At 31.1% G+C, this 15,271-nt stretch overlaps 2 protein-coding genes across 2 annotated transcripts; both read right to left on the minus strand.

Annotated features, from left to right (window-relative positions):
• Positions 1 to 209: 209 nt before the first annotated feature.
• Positions 210 to 3,810, minus strand: LOC133038121 (uncharacterized). Its single transcript, XM_061116172.1, has 3 exons — positions 1,337 to 3,810; positions 1,111 to 1,204; positions 210 to 1,028 (listed from the first exon to the last, which is right to left on the minus strand). The coding sequence occupies exons 1-3, from the start codon at positions 3,808 to 3,810 to the stop codon at positions 210 to 212; spliced, it is 3,387 nt and encodes a 1,128-aa protein (XP_060972155.1).
• Positions 3,811 to 11,952: 8,142 nt separating this feature from the next.
• Positions 11,953 to 15,047, minus strand: LOC115717255 (probable caffeine synthase MTL2). Its single transcript, XM_030646225.2, has 4 exons — positions 14,861 to 15,047; positions 14,314 to 14,778; positions 12,897 to 13,160; positions 11,953 to 12,524 (listed from the first exon to the last, which is right to left on the minus strand). Exons 1-4 carry the CDS (start codon positions 14,933 to 14,935, stop codon positions 12,120 to 12,122), a joined length of 1,209 nt encoding a protein of 402 aa, XP_030502085.2. The 5' UTR covers positions 14,936 to 15,047; the 3' UTR covers positions 11,953 to 12,119.
• Positions 15,048 to 15,271: the final 224 nt, after the last annotated feature.

Below are 15,271 nucleotides of genomic sequence, written 5' to 3' on the forward strand. Positions count from 1 at the left end.
TCTAGGTGGCATAGCATCATTGGTCTGGTCAAGTTGTGGACTATGTGTAGTAGAGCGAGTAATGCGACGTCCAGGTGCCATGGCAGCAATTATTCTTCATATAACAAGCCAATAAGAAAAAAAATTAACATTATGATTGAATAAAAAATATTAAGATATATTGAGATAAAATAAATAGTAACATATATTTTTATAAAACTAACTATGAATTAGGATTCCCCATGTTGGTCGAATTCCATTTCAGAAATCTCTTCATCTGAGCAAATCATTTCATTATCACTTGAGTAAATAATGTCATTATTGAAGAAGATAGTTCCATCATCAAAATCTTCATCTTGTTCTCGATTTTTCATTGATTGATTATGGTTATTCATATTCAGTTCAATAACGAGTTTATCTGAAAGAGTTATGGGTGCAACATCTTGTCGAACCAAAGAAGAACTTTCAATCAAGTCCTCGGTAGGTCGAAAAGGAGGCAACTGAAATGATTCTTCCTCTTGGAAGACATCATTATTTAATGAATCATTTTGAGTATTGCACACTTCAGGAATATCATAAATTGAACGATGATTAACTTTTTGAACAATTCTCCAATTTAAACGACGACTCATATCAAGCAAATAGAAAACTTGTTGCGCTTGAGATGCCAAAATAAATGGATCATCAGGATACCAATCACTAGATGTGTTGATGGATGTTAAATTATGTTCTACCTGCAGGAATCTACCCTTTGGATTGGAGTTATACCACTTGCAACGAAATAAGTACACTTTTCGATCGAAAAGAAATGACAATTGTAAAATCTCAATCAAAACTCCATAATATGTGATATATTCATTGTCATGATCACCTTCAGTACAAACCCCAGAACACTGTGTTTGAAGAGTGTCATCACGCTTTTTACATCGAAATCGAACACCATTCACAATACAACTTTGATAACTATTGTATCGTTCTATTGGACCTTGAGATATAGAGTATAAATCATCATTGACAAGGGGTGATTTTTGTACTCGCATTTGAGAAATCTACATAATGGAAGAAAATAAGTGAAGAAACAATGACGTGTAACAAGAAATAAATAAGAAATCATCAATGACAATCTCTCACCTTTGTTTTAAACCAAGACAAGAATTCTTCTTTTTGGTGATTTGTAATTTCTGATTCTGAAAGGCCTCTTTGTTCTAACAATTTTTTGTGTTCACTACATATCAAAATTAATAATTATCAATAAGTGAAGTTTATATTATTAGATTTAAGAAGAATAAGAATTAAATAGATTATTACTCACTCAAGATAATCTTGAATATCATCGATAGAATTATTCAATATATACCAATGAGTGACTTTTCTCCAATTTCGTAACAACTCGACAGATGATGCACCTAATGGACGAACATTAGAGTTGAAAACATCCAAAGTGTGATTTGTAGAAGGTGAATCCCAATTACGCTCTGGCCTTGTGAGTCTTGTCTCTATGTTGGATACATATCTTGACAAGAAAGTTACAGCTTCATCTACAACAAAAGCTTCAGAAATTGAACCATCAGGTCGCGCCATGTTTCTCACATATCGCTTATACAAACCCATGTGGCGTTCTGTGCCAAACATCCATCTCGAAGTAACTGGACCACCTAATAACACTTGATTTGGTAGGTGCACACAAAGATGGACCATTATAGTAAAAAATGATGGGGGAAATATCTTCTCCAACTTACATAAGATTATAACAATTCCTTCTCTCAATTCTTCAATGTCAGAAGTTTTTATAGTTTTTGCACAAATTTTTTGAAAAAATTGACATAGTTCAATCAAAGTGCCACGAATAGTCTTTGTCAAAAAAGGTAGTAATGCAACTGGTAATATCTTATGCAGTAAGACATGACAATCATGAGTTTTCATTCCAGCTAATTTGTCATTATCTGTTACACATCGACTTATATTGGAGGCATATCCATCTGGTAATCTAACAGTTCGAATAAATTGACAAAAATCCTTGCATTCTTCTTTTGTCAAAGTATAACTAGCGTGAGGTTTTTCAAACTTGTTAGAAGACGATTTCGTTAGCCAAAGCTCTTCACGAATCTTCAAGTTTTCTAAGTCTTTACGAGCTTGCAAATTGTCTTTAGATTTAGCTTCAATATCCAAAAGTGTACCAATAATGTTATCACAAACATTTTTCTCTATATGCATCACATCAAGATTGTGACGCAACAAGAGTTTTGACCAATATGGCAACTCAAACAATACACTTTTCTTACACCAATTTAGCTCATTCTCTCCACGCTTACGTTTTCTAGAAGAATTATTTGGTGCCTTACCAGTTGTATGAATAGGAACTTCATCTAACTGGCGTAAAATGTCATCACCCGTAAAATCTCTAGGGGGGCCACGTAATTCAGTAGATCCGTCATATTCTTTACTTCTTCGCCAGGAATGGTTTCTATTTAGATAACAACGATGTCCCGTGAAACATTGTTTGTCAGTTATTCTTCTATATCTTGTATCTCCCAAACACACCGGACATGCTAATTTACCAGCAGTACTCCACCCCGACAAATAGGCATAAGCTGGAAAATCACTAATTGTCCACAAAAGTGCAGCTCGAAGTCTAAATGAACATTCCCCATATGAATCATACGCCTCAACACCATCCCATAGTTCTTTGAGCTCTTCAATGAGTGGCTTTAAGAACACATCATAATCTTTCCCAGGTGATTTTGGACCTGGTATTAACAAAGACATGAGATAGTTTGTTCCATTTGTGGTAGCCCAAGGAGGCATATTATATGGAATTAATATCACTGGCCACAAACTATAGGTTGACGTCATGTTAGAAAAAGGGTTAAATCCATCAGATGCCAAACCCATCCTTACACTCCTTGAATCTGCTGCAAACTCGGGGTATAGTTCATCAAAATGCTTCCAAGCCAAACCATCAGCGGGATGACGCAATATTCCATCTTCTGCTTTGCGTACCTCTTTATGCCATCGCATATCTTTAGAAGTATGCTTAGAATTAAACAATCGCTTAAGTCTATCCTTGATTGGAAACCATCTTAATCGCTTATGTGGAATTTTGTTCCTTACATAACGACTGGAATTGCATATAGGACAGAATAAGGCATTTGCATTCTCACCGTAGAATAATGCACAATCATATTGACAAACGTCAATTTGCTCATATCCTAAGCCTACTTCACAAAGAAGCCTTCTTGTCTGGTAATAGTCATTCGGACAATGATTACCATCAGGTAATATATCTTTCAAAAGTTTTAGAAGGTCATCAAATGCTTTATCTGTCAATTTGTTAATCACCTTCAAATTCATCAACTTTACCACAACACTTAAGACAGAATTATTTTTACAATTTTCATATAAAGGCTTGTGAAGGGACTCGAATAATGCAACATACTTATCACTCGCATTATGTTGAAATTCACTATTAGTGAAATCACTGGTTGGACCAATGTCAAAGTACTCACTACCAATAGCATCATGTAGACCTCTAGCCAAATCATCATTTTGATCATCAACATCCTCTCTATCAAGTGACTCTTCATTTTGTACTTCCTCTGCTCTCTCACCGTGGTGGTACCATTTAGTGTAAGTACTCAGAAAACCATGAGTAATCAAGTGCAGCTTGATCACCCGCAAAGATTGTGATTGCTTATTTACACATCGACGACAAGGGCACAACACCATCCCTTTAGAATCTATGAATTTCTTTGCAGTATCTATGAATACATTGACACCAGTAGTATATTCTAATGACAACCTATCTAGATTATTTATCCAATGACGATCCATGATTCCCCGTAATTTTCAATACTAAAAATATCATTAACACAAAAAGCAATACTAAATTAGAATTTTATGAAATATATTTTTGATTCAATATTTAATATTCATTACATTTTTTTTAAAAAAAAAATTAACATTATTAAAAGTGTATAACAAAAAAGCAGAATTTTAATTGTTTTTATGTTTATAAAAAAGATTCACATTGTTCACCATGTATATTTTTTTTTACCATTTATTAGTTAAGTTTTCACATGCATTACACAATACTTCTTGATATCAATTATGACAAGTAAAATAAAGAAAACAGTGATATCATAAGTGGTGATCCAATTAGAGGAATACATGTAATGGTGACAATTATGTACTATAATAATATAAGTGGATAACATATACAACCATCGAAATCCAAACAGTTTTTATTTACAATTGAGAAACATACTCATAAAGATAAAACAGTAAAGACATAAATACCTTTGATGAATTGAGGAACACCAATACCAAGGGAGGTAAAACAGAAAGTAATTGGAACTATGATAAGAGCTTTATGAAATCTGACTTAATGGCACGGCATTACTCCCTCAATAATCTGCACTAGAATTTTTTAATTAATACATATATATGTATATTAAGTTATGGTGCCACAAAACAAACAACTAAGTGTGATAATTTTATTGAATGAATTATGCCTGTCTCATACAAATTTATATAAATGTACAGTTTAATAATCTTTGTATATAAACGTGTCAAACTTAACAAGACAAAAATATATAATAAAACAAAATTTTCATATACAAAAGACTCAAAGAGGTTGCTTCCTATAAGTTTACATATATTATTTATAAATGAAAAAAGGATTACTATTGACTCAATGATGCAACCATTCAAATAGATAGTTACAGTCAAACAAAACAGTCCCAACGATAAAGTTTCCCATCTCTAAATCTAATTACAAATTGCTTTAACTTATATTCATTCAATTTTATTTTGACAATGTATACTAACCCATTAGTTATTAATCATACTCGAAAAAAAATATATCCTAACATAAAAAAATGAATTATTCTCTTTAAACCCAAGTGCCATTAACCAAAACAGTTAGAGTTATTTAATTTTTATTGTTTTAGAGAAAAAAATTGGTTCACAGGATAAATTAATTGGAGTTCAAAATAAAGTTGTTATTAACCTATAAAATTGAATTCTCTATAAGATTATATATAAAAATTCACCCCACATATAGCCTAGTACTAATTGACTTAATAACCACCATAGCTAATACTAAAACTCAGATCACAAATCAAATAACATGAACATATAGCAAGTGGCAACAACTGTTATAACTCATTTGGTTATAATTTAATTAGGAGCTTCAAATGAGTGAAAGGTACATTTATCAAGATCAACACTAAAGTGGCAAGTGCTTGTGTTTCTCATTTAATACTGAAAGTGCTTGTAAATTCAATTTAGGATAAGAAGATAGTTCCCTATAATTTACAAACAGAAGGATCAAATGGTGAATTACAAACTCAAATATAATCCTAAATGACTATAAAATCACCCACCCTGCAATTCATTGTTACTTTCTCAACTTCAAACAAACCAAAAGTTTAAAAATCCATATAAAACATGAAAGGAAAACCTAACCTTTTCTCATTTCTTTTGGAATGTGTTATCCACTTGACGATCTCATATGTTCGAGATCAAATACAAACTAAAAATCTTCTAGTATTACTTAACAGTAAATCTGAAAAAAAAAAAAAAAAAAGGAAAGAGAACTCAAGTTAGTACTCTATAAATAAATATTAGACTTGCCTTGGTAATTATATATGAATGTTTCACATGAAAGAATGAAAAATTCATGTCCCTTCTATCCTTTTTTGTCATTAATTTAAAGTTTCAAGCAATCGTACAAAATTCATAATGACTCACATTTTTCTTACATAGATAGAAATTCAAAATGTTTTCTCTTCTACTTTTTTTTAAAACTCCCTTGTAGTATAATAACTAGTGGCTTGCACAGTCATGGAACGATTATTTAAGCACATAAGCAGAAAATTAGTAAATAAGAAACAAAAAATAAGGATTAAAGATAGAACTATTCACAACTTCAATGTTAATTTGCCAAATAAAAACTTTTAGATCTTTCTCTACAGCTAGTTTTATAAGATACGGTAATATGACCCACACTCAAAACTAATGAGCAGAAGGAAATGTCTATTTCAACTACTCCCATATTGATATATCCTTCTTTATTGATACTCAAAACCCCAAATCTATAAAAAAACTTTTGATGAAACTAACAGAAACATGACTTACAATGAGAGAAAGGTCTCGACTTCGAAAGAAATGCAGCTTATCTACGACGAGTTTCAGACTTCGAACAAATAGGGACAGGTTGTGAAGAAGAAGAAAGAAATTTAGGGTATCGAAACACAGTTATTCACGGTGAGAAACGACGACGAATTTTGAGTTTGAAAAAAGAGGGCAGACTATAAAGAAGAAGAAAATGATTTAGGGTAAATTAGAATTCTTGATTTTGTTAGAATGAAAGAGGCTGTATATAATTATATATGTTTATCTTTATATTATTTTTAATCTGATGACACATAATTCAAAAATGTACACATGGCCAATAAATTATGGTATGAGATGGTCATTTCTATCCACATGTGACATTTTCTTTTTATGTTGGCAGACATGTCATTAATATTAAATTAAAAAATAAATAAAAATAAATCTAAAATACTATTCAATGGAGCGGGAATATCTTTTTTCACAATTAAATGGCGGCAACTTTTGGCTCCAAATCAAAATAGCATTCCCACCAATAAAAAATCATTTAGCTACACATATATTAATAACAAATATATCAAACTCCCTATGAAAATAATTATGAGTAACTTACCTACAAATTTTATAACACATAAATTATTTGTAGATAGAAGTTATATTTACCTACAAATATATATTTGTAGAAAAAATATTTGTAGGTGAAAGTAAGATTTCTTGTAGTGATACACGGGTACGCCACTCTGGCTGCTTCCTGGACTGATGACTGACCCTACATACCAACACGAGTGTTTCCAGTGTGTTTATTGGTTATTCCTCAAATAGTAGGGCTTATCGTGTTTACAACATGAGAACCCAAGCTGTTATGGTATCAATTAATGTGGTTGTTGATGACTTAAAAGATTTTGCAAAATTTTCCACTGAAGTTAAGGTTGACAATTTTTTGTATCCTTCATCTGCAGCAGCAAGTGTGGATCTTGACATAACAGATTTGAATACTACAGAATCAAGCGTCAAATTTTCTACTGCAACTAAAGTAGGTAAACCAAAACAACATGGTTCTCTTCATCCAAACATCATTACTGATTCTATTCATAAGAAACCAAGGAGCTGAGTGAAATTGAATCATCCAAAAGATCTTATTCTTGGACATCATGAAGAAAGCATGGTAACCAGGAAGAGGTATGTAAATATGATTAGTTTCCTTTATTTTGTCTCACAATTTGAACTGAAAAGTGTTAAGGAAGCCATGACTTATGAAGAATGGCTCAATGTTATGCAAGAAGAACTAAATTAGTTTGTTTGTAATAAATTTTGGATTTTGGTTTGAAGACCAAAAGGTATCAATGTATTTGGGACAAAATGGATTTACAAAACAAAAGTGATTAGTTTGGTACAATTGTGAGAAACAAGGCTCAGTTGGTGGCACTAGCACAAGGCTATACATAGATAAAAAGTATTGACTTTGATGAAACTTTTGCTCCAATAGCAAGATTAGAGTCTATTCGTTTACTTTTGTGTATTGCTTGTGTTCTTGATGTCAAATTGTATCAAATGGATGTGAAATCTACCTTTTTGAATGGGATTTTGAATGAGTAAGTGTATGTTGAACAACCCAAGGATTTTGAAGATCCGCATTTTCCAGACCATGTGTACAAATTAGAAAAAGCTTTGTATGGTTTGAAACAGGATTTTTGTGCCTGGTATGAGTGAGTAACTCAATTTCTAATCTCTCATGGTTATTAAAGAGGTAGTGTAGATAAAACTCTTTTCATCAAGCGCATAATATATAGTTTATTTAATCATTGCTCAAATATATGTTGATGATATAGTGTTTGGTTCTACATCTAACCATGAAGAGCAATTTTTTGTTGATCAAATGAAAAATGAGTTTGAAATTGGTGAGCTCTCATTATTTTTGGGTCTTCAAGTTAGACAACGGAAGGAGCAACCTTTATTTATCAAAGCAAGTATTTCAAGAATCTTTTTAAGAAGTTTGGTCTTTAATCGGCTAAACAAGTAAGTACTTCGATGAGCTTAACTTTGAAATTAAAAAAAAGATGAACATGGAGTAAAGGTAGACTCTACACTTTATCGTAGTATGATTGGTAGTTTACTTTACTTAACTACTAGTCACCTTATATATGTTACAGTGTAGGTGTTTGTGCCCGCTTTAAATGTAAACCTATGGAATCTCATGTTTCTACTGTTAAAAGGATTATTAGACATGTCAATAGTACTCTTGATTTTGGAATATGGTATTCTAAAGACATTTATTTTAGCCTGTCTTGTTTTAGTGATGCTGATTGGGCAAGTAATGTAGATGATCGCAAGAGTACTAGTGTTTGTTGTTTCTTCCTTGGAAACAACTTGGTTTCTTGGCATAGTAAGAAACAAAATTCTATTTCCTTGTCTACTACTAAGGCCGAGTACATAGCTACTGGTAGCTGTTGTACTAAATTGTTATGGTTGAAATAAATATTGGTTGATTATGGTTTTGAATTGGGTATTTTAATAATTTTTTGTGACAATACAAGTGGTATAAATATTTCTAAAAATCATGTTCAACATTCTCGTACAAAACACACTAGTATAAGGCATCATGTTATTATGGAACTTGTTGACAACCAAACATTATAGTTAGAATATGTTGATATTGGAAAACAATTGGCTGATATTTTCACTAAGGCCCTAGATTCAAGTCGGTTTGACTCCCTCAGAAAATCTTTGGGGGTTTGCATTGTTTAATTATTTTCTTTTGGTTCTCTATTTTGTACAAATTTATGAGTAGTTCTTATGATATCTTGCATCTTATTTTCTTTCATCCTTGGTAGACAAAACTTACTTGCTTTTCGGTGATAATTAGCTTAGTGTCTTATACTCTTCATACTTTTGAGGTTGAGTTAAAAGATTCAAGTTACTTACATATGTGTCATTGGGATAAATTAAAGTAATAATACAGAGTTGAGTGATTTTTGTTTCTTGTCAGACCCCTTGCTAGAATAGAGCTACCTATACTGAAGTCTGGAAGCCATCTTTTGAGTAAGCTAAAACTTTGTAGTTAAGTATTATGAAGAGGATGCAGTACTATAGAAAAGGACGACCTTCAGTATGGTATGACAACATTCAGCGGTGGGATCAAATTGAAAAAGGCGAAAATGAAAATCTTGCCAATGACAATGATACTGAACATACTAATGTCTGACAAGTGTGTACAAGTTTGTAAGTCTCCTCTACTAAAATAAAATGCTAACTTTAACCAAAGTTTAACACAAAAACCAACCTCAACTCCCCATGGAAAAAGGGTCCAGAGTTGAGTATACAATTCAAAAAATTAAAACCATTACTCCCTCTTTTTGTTTATCTATAAGGGCCAAAGACAAAAAGAAATTAGAACAGGTCCAACAAAATATCGCCAAACAAGTAAAAGAAAAGGAAATAGAACACAAAATTTACACTTCATAAAGCTTGACCAAGATGGATAATTGTTTAGACATCTCTTGCTGAACCTCCTCCACTGCAGCCAAGGCTTCAGCCACAAGAAAGGGAAAACAACTTATGAAGGGATCTCCTCTGGTATAACCTCTCTTTCTCTCTTCCTCTCATGCTATTAATTCTAGATTTTATTATAATGAGAATCAACGAGATTTGAAATTATATGGTATCCATAAGTTTGAAAATAAGAGGAATTTTGATCTAAGTGCTCATCGAGTTTATGGCATTGTCACATGTGTTCAATATAGAAATTGGGAGGGCACCTTAACTAGTTTTGAAGGTTATATTGATGGCATTGTTAAAGAATTTTATGCTAATCTGACTGATGAATTTCTTGATGAAAAATCTGAGTTCTTTGGTAAAGTTTATGATCGCGGGCATTGGTTTTCTTTCTCTGAAGATGATATTGCTGAAGCTTTGCACTTTCCAAAAGGTGTTAAGAGTGCTATTATTTGTTTGGATCATGATAGGATTCTCTTCAAAATCACTGATGAACAAGTTTAATGGCTTGCTGGTCATTGTGTCTGCATCACTTATCTCACTTATGGCCATGCTTCTCTGATGTGGTTTGCTCTTAGCAATTGATTTCCATACTCCAACAAGATGATGATGTCTCAAGATTTGGCCTTTCTTCTTTATAGAATCACTACAGGAGCAACCATTAACCTGGCTTCTTTCATCATGTAGCAAATTGTTTCCTTCCGTACGTCAAGGTAAAAAATGCAACCATAAGCTTATTTTTCCTAACCTAATCTATAAGGTTCTTTCCTCTCGAAAGAATGTGGTCTTTTCAAATGAGACACTTGAGCCTCCCCTTACTGGAACAAATTTTCAACCCTCAGAGTATTTTGATAGAGCCTTCATCAAGCGCTCCAAGGCATCTGTTGGTGCAACTCCCTTTGCTGCTGCTGCAGGTTCCAGTTCTACTTACGAAGTCAAGCATGAAGTGACTTTGATGAACAATCACTTGGCTGCAATGGAGGAGGTTCAACAAGAGATGTCCAAAAAATTGTCCACATTGGTCAAGCTTTATGAAGCTTAAGTTTTGTGTTCTCTCTCCCTTGCTTTTACTCGTTTGATGATATTTTCTTGGACCTGTTTTGATTTCTTTTTGTCTTTGACCCTTATAGATAAACAAAAGGGGGAGTAATGGTTTTAATTTTTTGGATTGTATAATCAACTCTGGTCTTTTTCAGGGGGAGTTGAGGTTGGTGTTTGTGTTATACTTTGGTTAAAGTTGGTATTTTATTTTGGTTTAATGTTGTGCTTCTCAGGGGGAGTTTATTTGTATATTTTTGATAACTTTGTTTTGCAGTTGTTCGTTAATTAAAAATATTTTGATTATCTAAAGTGTCAAAGGGGGAGATTGTAAAGTCTTTTTTGGCAAAATAGTTGTCAAAATATTTTTTAATTAATGTGTTTTTTTATTGTGCAATTAAATTGATCTTATAGTGTTGATTTCGTGCTTGTAATTGCTCTTTTCTTCTAAGGAAAGTTTTATTCTCAGCTGATTTCATTTGTTCAGGAAACTTGTCTTACAAGAGAAGAAATTCTCTTATGGAAAGTTGTCTACTTTTGGGAAACTTGAATTTTTCTTTTTCTAATTGATGAATTCAGTTTTGCCATGATTGTAAAAGATCAAATAAATTAACTTTATTTGGCAGGTATTGAAGACCAATTTGTGATCTTGATCTTTTCAGAAAGTTTCCTTTGTGGTCCTGATCTACTGCAGCAAAATCTGATTTTGATGCTGCAAATCAGGGATTATTTTAGGAAAGTCTTGTACAACTTTATAAACGTGTTGTGGCTGTCTTCTATAAATAGGACCTGGAGAGCATCCAAACGTTTTTCACCTCTTTCAAATTCATTTTTCATATTTTCATCTTTGTGAGGAGTGAGTTTCTTTTGTGAAAACCTAGAGTGTTCAAGCTTGGTTTTAGTCTTTGTTTTTTTTTTGTTCTTATACTATTCTTAGAATAAGTTGAAGAACTTGATTGAACAAAGAGAAAGGTCTTTGGGAGAAGACTTGTCAAAGACTTACTTCGACAGGAAGTGAACACTTACACATCAAAAGACGAAAGGATCTTGCTATTTGGTGGTGTTCAAAAATCAAATTGGCAAAGTAAATTACAAAAGATTGCGTCAGAGGGAGCATAAACTTGTTTATAAGTCAATTGTATTTGTAATTATTTGAGACTTACTAATTGATAATATCATTCACTGGGCGTGGCATCGTAGACTAAGAGAGTGTCTGAAAGAACACTAATACCACATATAATAATTCTCTTGTGTCAAGTTTTTAAATTCTACACTATTTATTTCTGTTTCTCTTTTGCTTCTGCAAATTTGTGTTATGCTGTATGAAGATTTTATTCTGTAACCGCAAATCGTTACGGCCACATTTTTCTTTATTATTATCAAGGAAATTTATTGACATATGCAAAAACATATGGTCTTTTACAATTATATTAATATATACATGCTTTCCCATGCATGTATGTGTACTCCAAATGTAAACTTATATAATTTGATATTTAAGCTGATAATTGATTCTTTGTCAAAGACATAACCAAGTTTATGTAGTGCCAATTTTCATTGGCCATTGATTCGATGATCCTGTGAGTGAACCTCTCAAATAAATCATCCATGACAGTTTTTCCAAATTGTTTTTCGAGCATAGGCTCAAAAATTGCTCTTATGTAGTCTGAAATATACTTCCCTCTATTGTATTTATCAATATCATCCCAATCATTGATATTATTGTTGTTGTTAATTTTTTCTTTTTCTTCTATGAACCCAGCATCCCAATCAACCTGGAAAGCTTCAAGCTTTCGTAACTCAAAAGATCCTTCTTCTTCAATCACTTCTCTCACCTCCTTCGCAGTAGGACAATACACTGGTATGTTAAAATTAGCCAAACTTTTCGCTTCAACTATGCCCTAAAATATATAACAGATTATTATTAATTAATTAATTCATTATATATATGATAGTACTATACTTTATAAGAAAAAAATAAACAAATCCAATCCAATTCTACATATATTAAGTTATTTTTACGTGCAATATTACAAGTACACTTAATTATATTTTTAATTTTATTTTTGTTATGTATATTAATGTCATAAATAAAATAGAAACTATTAATAATATATTATTTTAAAAAAAAAACAATATTTAAATTTTTAAAAATTTAAGGAAAATAAATATAAAATTTAAAAATATTAAAATTGAATATAATCCTAATATTAAAAATTCTTATATTTTAAAAATATTTTGTAAAAATTGTTAGATAAAAGATATGTATATACCTGGGAGACCATGTCATCCAAAGCCCTTCCTAATATTTCCATTTTATGTTTAGGATCATTGCTTATAATACTGCCCATCATTGTTAATACCATACATCCCCCACTCACAATTTCTTGTGAACGAAACCTTAAAAAGGTTGTGAAATCCTGTTGAAATTGAGTTAAGTAGGCTTTGGCAACTACATCAGGACTTGTTTTTGTAATATATATATTCCTTTTGTTATGTCCTTCTCCTGTTTCCAAGCTAATCAACCCTTTTGGAACCTTGTAATTAAGCATAATATATTCATCAATTCACAAATTAATTCTTATATTACTATAATATAGAAGTTATAAATTAATTAACAAAGAATGTAAATCACTTTTAATTTTTACCTTATCATTTTTTATTTTATTTTTGGAATTTGAAAAAATTAAAAATTTATAAATCATCAATTTTTTCTATATAATGATATAATTGTACTAATTTTTAAAAGGAGTTTTTTCATTATTTTACATTTTAAAACAGTTTTTTTTTTTTTTTTTTTTTGTATTTTTACAGAATTCCATACAAAAATTCATATAGTAACTAATGGAGCAATCTAAATGGCAATTAAAATTTGTATAGCAATCCACATAAAAACTATTGGAGCAATCTAAACCGTAATTTTTTTTTTTTTAAAAAAAGTTAAAAAATAGTATATGGAATAATTCTCCTTTTTAAAAATCATAAATAATTTAGGAAAATTCTACAATGCATCCCCTTAAAATGGATATATTGATGTACCCCTATCTGTTTTAGCATCCGAAATAATTTTTTACTGAAATCTTTTCTTATGGTCATGTACGTTATAAGACATCCTGCAAAATTTTAAAAAATTTGGAAAAATTTAACACACCGAAAACTATGTTCAAACAGTGTGTTGCACGCGTGACTATTTTATTTTATACGCGTGTAAAATAGACTGTTTGAACATTGTTTTCTATATTGTAAATTATTCCGAATTTTTCAAAATTTTGTAGGATATCTTAAATAGCTATAACGTACATGAATATGAAAAAAAAATTAGACTAAAAAATTCTTCTGGATGTCAAAACAAGTTAAGGGTGCATCAGTACTTCTCTTTTAAAGGGGTGTATTGTAGAATCACCCAATAATTTATAGTACCAAAAATAAAATTTAAATATTTAATTGTAATATTTTTATTTTGAACTCTTTCCTTTTCCTTGCTATTGTTAAATTTTTTAGAAATCTTATAACTATAACTATATATATATTTATAGATCCTATGAAAAAATTTGGTTATATATATGATTAGGATACATGGTGAAAATAGAAATATATCTCTATAATACTGGATAGAAATAAATATATATATATATATATATATACATGATTTTGTATAATAGTGAGGATAGTATATAAATATATATATACCTTAGAGAGCCAATGTAAACTGTAAGAAGAATGAAACAAGTGGATAAAGTTATTAGGAAAAAGCCTTCCATAGAAGCTCCCAGGCATAGCCATGACAAAGCATGAGCAAGGATGATCAAACTTGTCTCCCTTTATTATTATTTCCTTATTATTATTATTATTATTATCAAACCTCTCATAAAAGCTGGAAAGCGATTGAAAGATGGTGTTGAAATCGTTCCCAGGAAGATCATTAAGGAACACTTGAAATGTCAATGGCTCAATAAGCTTCTTTTTGATATGATCATGATCAGAGGATATTAATGATGACATTATTGCTTCCAAAATATAAGATGGCATAGCCAGACAGTTTGGCCCTACAGAGCAACCCAATTCAGCTATTCTCATACAATCTGGTAATATATTACCATAAACTTCCAATGCACCTTCTTCTACTATGCCTCTCACCTTTGAAATAACCACATTCTGTAATAATATTATATGTATATTATTATTATAACAATATTAGTACATATATATATATATATAAAATTACTAGTGCACATACTTCCATTGAAGAATTTTCTGCATAGCTTCCGTTGCCGACACCACCTTTCATAGGGAGAACTTGTTCGTCCTTCATTTTTGATTATAAAGGAATCTAATTTTAGGATATGATCAGAACACTGAGACTGATTAAAGTTGATGCCATATTGAGAACTATTTATAATGAGAATAATATATGTGCTTTTACAGCTTCACAAATTTCAAAGTTTGTACATATAGTAAAATAGCTACACATACGTAATTAGGCAAACCAAACCAAACTATACATTTAGGCAGAGGGCTATTTACAAAATTAAAAAGGCCAATTTTTTTCTCCCGAATTTTGACATGTACTACATTATGGCCCTTGAATTTTTTTGGCCGTTAAGAATTCTTCCTGAACTATTGAAATTGTTATAGATTTAAAGACTTT

This window comes from Cannabis sativa, chromosome 5 (assembly GCF_029168945.1).
Source record: "Cannabis sativa cultivar Pink pepper isolate KNU-18-1 chromosome 5, ASM2916894v1, whole genome shotgun sequence".
In the NCBI taxonomy this organism is placed as follows: Eukaryota; Viridiplantae; Streptophyta; class Magnoliopsida; order Rosales; family Cannabaceae; genus Cannabis; species Cannabis sativa.